This window comes from Bidens hawaiensis, unplaced genomic scaffold, assembly GCF_021521415.1.
Source record: "Bidens hawaiensis isolate Kalapana, Puna unplaced genomic scaffold, B.hawaiensis_p1.1 tig00035194_1, whole genome shotgun sequence".
NCBI lineage: Eukaryota > Viridiplantae > Streptophyta > Magnoliopsida > Asterales > Asteraceae > Bidens > Bidens hawaiensis.
This window is the reverse complement of record NW_027505359.1, coordinates 123898-134413: the sequence shown is the minus strand read 5'-3', so window position 1 is coordinate 134413 and position 10516 is coordinate 123898. Positions and strand designations below refer to the sequence as shown.

General features: G+C 35.3%; 1 protein-coding gene and 1 pseudogene across 2 annotated transcripts; one reads left to right on the top strand and one right to left on the bottom strand.

Annotated features, from left to right (window-relative positions):
- Window positions 1-65: 65 nt before the first annotated feature.
- LOC143612677 (transcription factor LHW-like) lies at window positions 66-6191 on the top strand (the record flags this gene model as incomplete). The annotated part of the gene is made up of 10 exons (XM_077086603.1): window positions 66-203; window positions 271-352; window positions 1114-1155; window positions 1245-1304; window positions 1393-1801; window positions 2651-3366; window positions 3904-4005; window positions 4086-4226; window positions 5582-5707; window positions 5783-6191. Coding segments are annotated over 10 exons (1990 nt in total), but the record flags the coding sequence as incomplete, so codon positions are not given.
- A 649-nt stretch (window positions 6192-6840) lies between these two features.
- On the bottom strand, window positions 6841-10289 carry LOC143612676 (histone deacetylase 8 pseudogene; annotated as a pseudogene). Its single transcript, XR_013149981.1, has 3 exons — window positions 10055-10289; window positions 8225-8805; window positions 6841-7149 (listed from the first exon to the last, which is right to left on the bottom strand). The product of XR_013149981.1 is annotated as a histone deacetylase 8 pseudogene (transcript).
- Window positions 10290-10516: the final 227 nt, after the last annotated feature.

Here is a 10516-nt window from a genome sequence, read left to right as displayed (position 1 = left end):
GTGGTTACTTATGGAATAATTTTTATTGTCCATTGCTAACTATTTTTTTATTTTTTTTATTTTAGGCTTTTAATATGGGAAGAATGTTATTATGAACCCGTGATTTATACTAATGGCGTGCATGGGGTTCAAACCACAAATAAAATCGACCTGCTTGTAACGAAAATGATGAAAGACAACTACATCAATCTTTTAGGAGAAGGGTGAGTCTCTAAGCTTCATTTTTTGTTTTGTAATTTATTGTTTACTATGTTTTTAACATTATTTCAGATTAGTCGGGAGGGTTGCATTTACTAGAAATCATCAGTGGATTATACGGGATAACAAAATCCTAGGTGTCCATCCACCCGAGGTCTAAATTTTATCTTTTTAGATTAACTCATTAGAGGTCACTCTAACTGGCTAGAAAGAAGGCCTAATGTTTGACCGTTCTGTGTAGGCTAGGTTAACCCAAAACATTTTTTGTTCAAGTTTTATAGAATTTCTATGAATAATTAGTGTCAAATATTATTAAGAAAGCTATGTTATTTTAATAATATAATGACCTATTTTTTTAATATAAAATGCTTTACGCGGTTTTATGCATTAAATACTCTTTTGGTTAACTTAATTAATTAATTAATAATAATACAATTTGTGTTTAATGTTATTTTAATAAAAACATTTGTTATATATTTTTTATATAAAATTGGTTTACTAGGTTTTATGCATTAAAATACACGTGGGTAACTTAATTAACAACACTATTATTTTTTTTTATATAAAATGCTTTACGAGGTTTTATGCATTAAATACACATATGGTTAAGTTAATTAATAATAATAAAAATACACATATGGTTAAGTTAATTAATAATAATAAAAATATGTTTTTTTTAATGTTAGTTTGATCATAGCAAAAATAACTATTTTATATAAATTACTTTACGAGGTTTTGTGGATAAGATACGCTTTCGACTAACTTAATTAATAAAAACGATTATAATAATATTAACACCTTCAAAAAAAATAATAATAGCATTAACAATCTGTCTTTTAATTCTAAATTTAATAATACTTTCTGTTAACTTGATTAATAATAATAGTAACAATCTGTTTTTCAATGTGCTCACAGGTATCGAATGAGGTTTATACACAATTCTCAGCTGGCATTCAGGTAAAGTAAATATTTAGATTTAAAATTCCAGTAATTATTAAAATTTCTTGCCTGCAAAATTGTAATGGTTCTCTATTTTTTTGTAACAGACAATAGCGGTTATTCCTGTTCCTCCTCACGGTGTTGTTCAACTTGGTGCAACCTCAACTGTAAGTCAATCTTGGTCTTCTAATTTTCATAATTACATTACACATTTAAATAATATAATTTGTTTCAATCTGCTATATTTTATTACAGATCATGGAGAATATGGGATTTGTGAATGATGTCAGTAGTTTAATTTCTCAACTCGGATGCGTTCCCGGTGCGTTATTATCAGAAAACTACAATATTATTCAAAATCTTCAGGAACCCGTCTGTCATTCATCAAGGAAAACTAAAGCGACAGACCGTTCCCTTTATACTCCTGAAGTATGCAACCGAACGGGCCCCACCCGAGCTCATGTCCACTCCCCTCAGGCTTCTAGAAGCAGTGGTCAACAAACTGCTTTTGATCCATTTTCAACAAACTATGGCCCGTTAAAACAGCATATTGTATCGGATGCGTTTTTGGGAGATAATGGGAATGATATTATGATGTCTCGGATCACAGAGTCGAACAATGTTGCAAGCTCGGGTCAACGATCTTTTCCAGATGCCCGTTTTGGTAAGTGTGCCCTAAGTTTAGATTCAGCTAGAGGGTGGCCACATGGCGGGTCGGATTCTCGATTGACCTGAAACGGTTTTTGTAAAATTTTTTATGAACAATTAGCATGCCAAACATGATTTAATACTATATAATTTTAAAATAAATATATAGGTGACTTAAAACCCTTTTGATATATATATATATGTGTGATACTTTTTTAGCTAGTTTTTAACTTCATCTGCTTGACCTAGGGGTTTGCATGGGTCGGTTTGAGACTCAAACGGAACCAAAAAGCGAAAATCGATTTTTGAAAACGCTCGGTTTCGGTTTTTTCGGACTTTTGTTTTTACAGTGGGTTCGGTTTCAGTTTTTTCATTTTTACCATTTGGCCTTGAAAATTTTGTGTAAAAAAGTGGCCCAAATGATGAAAATGGGCCTGAAGCATTGGGCCTAAATTTTTTGTTATAAAATTATTGATTATTACACATTTAGACCTAAACTTTTTTGGCTTGAAAATTTTGGATATAAAAATGGCCAAATATTGAAAATGGGCCTGAAACTTTGGGTTTAAACTTTTTTGTTAATTAATAAATAATTGATTATTACCGGTCACTAATTTCTTGTAAATTACTTTAAATCGGTTTTTTCGGTCACAGTTTAATTCAGTTTTTGGGTATAGCAAAACCGGAACCGAACCCAAAAATCGGTTTTTCAAAGAACATAAAACCAAACTGTCAGTTTTTTTATTAGGTTTGGTTATTTCGGTTCAGTTACGTCAGCTATTCTGGTTACAATTTGGTTATTTCGGTTTAGAGATAAAACATAACCGAGTCGACCCATTCATTAAAACTTGTGTTTATCTTGCAGACGAGCAGTTGACGCAGGTCAAGTTGACTTCCAATAACGGAAACCTAGAGCACGAACTATTTCAGGCACTTACAATGTCATCAGAAAAAACATGTTTAAAACCTCCATCAAGCAATGACTTATTTGACATTGTGGGAATGGATTTGAAAACCAAACTATTCAGTGGAAATCAGGATACCTTTACTAATAACCGAATGGAGCCAAACGATTGTGCAGTTTTAGACTCATTCACAGTTTATGATGGAGAATCCGATAGCGGAATCTATTCATCAACTGCCAGTGATCATCTTCTAGATGCAGTTGTCTCCAAGACTCACTCAACTTCCAAACAAATTGCAGATGATAGTTTATCATATTCATCACCCTGTTGGGCTAATCCGGGAATTAATGTGATTGGGGGGCACAAATGTGTGAAAAATGCAGGGGTAACACGGTCTTTTTCTTATAAGTCTGGGGTTTCTAAAGAAGATGGGGGGAACTTCTCTGATTCCAGTTCTATTATCTCATCACAAGTCAACTCTTGGGTTGACCAAAGACGGGATTTGAAGAAAGATTGCGGTTTTACATCTGGGTATGCTAAAAAGAGTGATGATGCCAGCAAATCTAGTCGTAAGAGGCTAAAACCGGGAGAAAACCCGAGACCTAGACCTAAAGATCGCCAAATGATTCAAGATCGTATGAAAGAATTAAGAGAAATTGTTCCAAATAGTGCCAAGGTAAAAATAGCTTTCTACATATTAGTTTTGAGTTTATAGAACTTAAAATTTGATGTTTTGCGACCCCAAGGTTTGGCTTTTACCAGAAGTAAAGGTGACATTTTTGCCCGTCTTCTTATATACGAGTCGATTTGGGTTGTGTTTTATTTCAAAAGTAAGCTTTGCAGACAAACAGGGCGGGTTGGGTGACGGGTCAAAATAGTTGTGGGTGGTGTTAAGCTCATTTTGATCCTAAGTTAACAAGTTTTATAAGAATGCGGCCTTTTTAACCCGTTGTCAAATTTTAATAGACCCAAATTGGCCTGTTCTAGATGACCTAAAAGACCCCGTATACAAAGATTTTAACTTTTATTGCAATCATAATTAACAGTTTAATTGTTTAAAAAGAAAAAGGGTTGAAAGTGTCGACCTGACCTTGGGATGTTCATTTTGACCGATGACCCGTTTCAACTTGGTACCCAACCCAACCCGACGCGACCCATCATGCTACATATAAAGTGTATGCTTTTCTTATATTATCTTTGTTACTATAAACAGTGTAGCATCGATGCATTGCTAGAACGCACCATCAAGCACATGGTTTTCCTGCAAAGTGTTACAAAGCATGCAGACAAGCTAAAACAAACGGGTGAATCAAAGGTATGTTTTTAGATCAAATTATAGCTCGTTTTTGGAAGAACTGTATGTTAACTGGTTTCTGTTATTTGATTCAACTGTAGCTTGTGAGCAAGGACGGTGGGGTATTGTTGAGGGACAACTTTGAAGGAGGTATAACATGGGCATACGAGGTCGGTTCACAATCAATGGTCTGCCCTATAATTGTCGAGGATCTCAGTTCACCTCGTCAAATGCTTGTGGAGGTAGGTACCGGCACCAGCTGCCAGCTGGCATTTTATTTCCCAAAGACATGCAGTATGTTGAATGCCCTTAGGATGACTAAGACTGTTTAAAAAGCTTGTTTGTAAACGAACCGAGCCAAGGTCGACTCAGCTTATGGCTCGCTCGTTTAAACTACACTCCAAATTTTAATATGTATATAATAGCAGTAATCTACCTATACTAATAAACAAAAATAATAATGATGATGTGTCCTAACCACATTCAATCTTAACTTTAATTTTCCTCATATTTCTAATCTCCACTCTCCTTAACCCATGCTATCCATGGGTCATGGGTTTAATTGGTATGACCCATTAGTTGTAACCCATATGAAAAAAAGTATTTAATGTAATTTAAATAACATTTACTTTTACTAACCCATTGCATCTAATTTTACTAAATTTGACCATAATTTCTAAAAAAAAAACATATAAACCATTGAATATCTATAATAAGGTTAAATCAAACATTGATTTATTTAATTATTTAAATAATAATTTACGAACCATTATCGTATAATAATTAGTGACCTATGTTTATAATAGATACTTAGTTATGTGTGTACTTCAAATTTGTTGAATAAATACAATATTTATAATCTTACAATTTGTAAAACACTATTTAACTTACATTCGTATTAATCATATAAAACATCTTTAATATGTTTAGGTACCAATAATTGATTTTATGTCATCATAAAACATTATTTCAATCTTAAGAAAATGCAAAATTTAAATATGTAACATTTGAAGTGTGTGTGATGATGTTAAAATTAATTTATAAATTCAAAAGAAAATCCCTAAATTACGTATGATTAAATACTTAAATTTCAGTCATTTGACAAATCCCGTGTAATACACGGGTTCAAAGGCTAGTAATAATAATAACATATAAAAAGATTGAACAAAAGTAACACATAATATTTTGAATCTGCCTTGATCTTTAAAAAAATTGGAACAAAACAAAACATACTACATATAATATTATTAGTTTATAAATTTTGCATCATGTGTGTTAATATTTTGTTTTTTCCTGCCTTTTTTATATCAATGTGTAATAGCAACTTAACGACCTGGTTCACTGTGCCACAAACTGGCTTGGCTTTTCAGCTCATTAATATAAACGAGCTGAACCAAGCAGGCTCATTAATTGCGAGCTCGAGCTCGAGCCTGAGCCCATTTTGGCTCAGCTTTGCTGTAGCTCTTTGGGCCTGTTAGCTGAACCTTTTCATTTGACGCATTTGAGATAAAAGAAAATAGCCCATTTCAACCGTCCATGAGTAAATATATTAAGTGACACCTGTATGCTTGCTTATGTGTCTGGTGTCGGGTTGCAGATGCTATGTGAAGAACGAGGCTCGTTTTTGGAGATAGCTGATGGTATTAAAGGATTAGGATTAACCATCTTGAAAGGGGTGATGGAGTCGCGTAACGACAAAATATGGGCCCACTTTACCGTAGAGGTAACACTATGCAACATTAACTTATGTTAATAACGGTTTCTTTAGCGAATTGACAACATTATATTGCATAACCAGGCCAACAGGGATGTGACAAGAATGGAATTTTTTCTCGCACTTGTTAGCCTTTTAAATCAAGGTGCCACAAATGGTGGTGATTGTGGTGGGAATGCTAATATTTCAGTCCATGAACAATCTTTTCGCCAGGTGGCAACCAACCCTATGAGTGTTGGACCGAGTAGTGTTCAGTAATGGGTCACCGTGTGGCTTGCAGATGTTGAGAGCAGGTCTGCTGCTATGACCGACATGATCCCGGCCTGGTTTTTGTTGTTGACCAAATGTTGTATGTTATTAGTCAAACTGACTGAATCTTGTTTCTTGTAAAATTCGTGTAGTTGTTTAGAGGTTTGGTGCACATGTAGCTGAATCTTGGTGTTCAGTTATGTTTTCTTTACCGGTTGCGTTTAATATAGTTTTTTGCTCCTTGTTCAACTGTTTTTTCTTAATTTATATAAACTATTTTGCCTCACAATGTATTTTGCATTCAGTTAACTTATACATATAATTTGATTTGATTATCAAAACTAAATATTAAAAGCGGAGATGATGTGGAAGTGTAAGGATTTATAAGAATGCACGGGTGGAGAGAGATGAGTGCTTTGAAAGGATTGACGAGAATCTAATGTGGGTGGAGAGAGATGAGTGCTTTGAAAGGATTGACGAGAATCTAATGTGATAGCTGACCAAATGCATTTGTGGGTATTAGTGATCGAGATGTAAAAACCAAATGGTACTTAACTCACGACAAGCATTGTTCACTCACTGTAAATGGAATAAACCGCGTCTTCACACGTGCTCAAGGCTTTCAACGTGTACTAATAGAGAGAGAGAGAGAGCTAAAAAATGAGAATACTTATTTAATAAACTTATAATAAATAAATAACTTGTTAGTAAAACAAATTATATAAATTATTGCATAGAAAAAAAACAAAATGGTGTAGAAAATATATGAATTAGTGTTTTTAAAAGTAAAACGTTGTATACTTTTGTTATTTTACCGAATTACTACATTTATAATGATTTAAAAACAGTATCTGGAATCAATTTCACATACATAAAAATAAAAATAAAAAATGCTATTGGTTGGCTTCTCTCAGGAATGGTACAACCTGTGTTAGCTGGTGTTTGATTGAGTCAACTGCTTTCACAGCAGCTGTGTCATCCTCAGGGTAATAAGCAATAGGATCATCTAACAGAGGATTTGGAAGATTAAGCACCCCTTCAAGAGTTGCGTGAAGACAATAAGCCGAATATGTTATGTGATATCCACCTTCTTGCACAATTAATATTCTCCCGTTGCTGTGATCATCTGCTAGATTGCGAATTATCTTCCCAATGTCTCGATAACCCTCCATGGTTAAACATTGTCTTCCATTTGGATCAAACTGCAAATATTAGTTATTAAACGTTGTGTTACTGTTTAAAGTTGTTATTTAACTTTCATAGATAATTAATGATTTAAATAAGTGATTTGACCTCAAAAAGTCAAACTATACTAATGGACCAGTACCTCCATTTTGGCAAATTCGGCCCGTATATAAGTGAACAGTTGATTTGGGTCGTTTTATATCTCAAATGGATCGAATATAAAGAAAACCTAGGTTAAAAGGATTGGGTCAAATGGGTCGAAAGCTGCCCAAAAACTATTTTTCAAGCATATAACCTTGTGTTATCCAAAGATCTAAATTATTATTGTAATAATGTTAAATCAAAACCAATGTGTTAACAACTATTTATAAAGTTTATAAAAGCCAGGACAAGCCAACACATAACTGTTTTGACCTATTACGTCACCATCCAAACCGCCTAGGGGTGTAAGCGAGCTAAACATAAGCTAGTTTAACAAACGAACCTGAGATCGAGCTTCACTTATCAAACTCAAATAGGCTCACCGGCATAAACATGCCCATTATTTATATAATAATTGTTAGTTTGTATAAAACTATGATAAAAATAACTAAATAATAAGTACTACATTATAGAAAAAATATAAATACAAATATATACAAAAATAATTTATGTAATCATAAATTCATATGAATTTGTCAATACAATAATTAATAAACAAAAAACAAGACAAGCCCGAGCTTGAAAAGCTACTCAAAAGCTGAGCTCAAACTCATGTAAGTTTAATGAGCCGAGCTTGAGCTCAAGTAACTTAAACGAGCCAAGCTCAAGCCCAAGTAGGTTAAACGAGCTCGAGCTTAGGTAAGTTAAGCAAACCGAGCTAGAGCTCTGGTATGTTTAAAGTAACAAGCCAGGCTCGAGCTCTAGGCTCGAGCTCTAGTATTTTGAGCAAGCGGGGCTCGAGCTATGGTATGTTAAACGAGCCGAGCTTGAGCTCAGGTAAGTTAAATGAGCCAAGCTCAACTTGCCTCAGCTCTCTTACACCCCTAATTAAACCTGCCCGACCTGCCCGTTTTACCACCCGACAAATCTTTATCCAAAATAACAACTTACAGCATTTGAATCTTGGCCAACAACAAAAACCATCATATCAGGATCAAACTTTCTCACCACTGGAACAACCACCTCATTCATTGCATACTTATACCCCTTATCTCCCGTCCCATTCGGTAACGGTATGTTTAAATTATACCCAAATCCCGCCCCTACACCGACCTCATCCACCGCTCCACTTTGAGGATGAGAGGGGCCCCAGGAACCATGATTCATATGAAGAGAAACCGTAAGAACTTTATCAGACCTGTAAAACCCCTCTGCAGTTCCATTACCATAATGAACATCAATATCAATAACTGCAGCCCGCTTGCAACCGGAGTCCAAAGCGGTTTGAACTGCAAGAGCTGCGTTGTTTAGAAAGCAGTAGCCGTCGGCTTGAGTGGGCTGAGCATGGTGACCGGGTGGTCTGACGAGAGCATAGCATATTTTGGCATGGTGATCGAGTATGTACTTCATTGCTGAAATTGCAGTGCCTGCAGCTAACAGGGCAGCGTTCCATGATCCAACGTTGAGAAATGTTCCACCGCAGATTGTTTTCCCACCAACTTTGTCTGCTTCGACGAGGGAATTGATGTATTCTGTTTGATTCATAAAATAAAATTGCTTAAATATTAGGTACATGATTTATACAAGAAACTAGTAATTTACCCGCGCGTTGCGCGGTAAAATCGGTCAGTAAAACTTGGCATTGCAGTGGCGAATCGACTCGAATTCAGTCAATAGTAGCTACGTCCGTTATGGTACTGGAAGTAAAACAAAATGGAAACAAAAAAATAAAAATAAAAATTGAGGTTGGCAGATGGGGGTGGCGTCGGTTGTCCCGGACGACGGCAGCGAGTCACCGCGAATTTGGTCAATATTAGCTACGTTCGTTATGGTACTGGAACTTAATTAAAATGAAAACAGAAAATAAAAATAAAAATTGAGGTGAGCTAATGGGGTGACTTCGGTCAGTCCTAGACGCTAAGGCAGTGGCTCTACGACATTCATATAACATATTATAATTTTCTTTTATTAACATATTTAAAACAATGTTTATTCAGTCGGTAGACCAGGGCGTTGGTAAAACCCGATCATTGCAACGGGCAACGGAAAGTCGACTCGTATTCGGACGTTCCGGTGGTGAGTCGGTAAAACTGGGGCGCTGGTAAAATCCGGGCTTTCCGGCGGAGGGTCAACGTGAATTTTGTCAATTTCGTTTACATTTGTTACGGTACAGAAACTAAAATTAAGTTCGGTAAAACCTGGGTGTGGTTAAACCCGAGCGTTGTCGATACTGGACGTTGCGCGGTGAGTCAGTAAAACCCGAGTATTGTCAGTCCCAGGCGTTATGGCGGTGAGTCAACACAAATTCAGTAATACAAAAAACAAAATGTTCGTTACGAATCTAGAAATAAAGGTGAGTCAGAAAAACCCGAGTATTGTTAGTCCCGGCGGTGAGTCGACACAAATTCGGTAAAACAAAAAACAAAACATTCGTTACGAATCTAGAAAAAAAAACCAAAAAGAAATATCATTTAACCAATAAAACAGAAAAATTTTTAAAAAAAATTGGCCAGTTGAGTGGTACCGCTTGGCCCAATCAGGGCCATGCGGCACCAACCTTCAACTTTACTTTTATATATATATATATATATATATAATAATAAAGCTATCTTGGATAAGAGAAGCATGAGTTTGTATCTTGGATTCCTGTAATATAAGATGGCTTGTGTACAAGTATATTCATTCAATTCAATAGGATAAGGAAGTAAATTCATATTGGAATTGAATTAATTTGGAGACCCTTAAATAAATTATTAATAGTTAGGGTAAGGGTGGGGTTACCTTGCGTATGGAACGTGAGCAATTGTGAGACAGTAGCAGGAGAAGAAGAAGAAGAAGAAGAGTGCCACGTAATGAATGGGGAAATAGGGCCTCGTTTAAGGATGGAGACCATGTTTCGGACCCTGTCGGAGTTTTCTGGGTGCTTTTCGAGTACGTCCAGGAAACCCGGGTCGGTTCCGGAGTCGAATACTCCGTGGCCGGTGTTATGCTCCAGCATACCCTCCTCCCAAAATACGTTCACAAGCTCGGACATCGTCGCCACTTGCTTGCTGTACTTCATCCGCAGGAAGAAATCAATATATATATATATATATATATATATATATATATATATATATAAAAGTTGTGAAAACCCTGTATAGCATAGTTGTCTTTTTTTCGTTAGACACGTAATATATGTTGTTACATTTAATACAAAACATCGAAAAATAAAAAAAACATTTTTTATTAATTTTTATATAT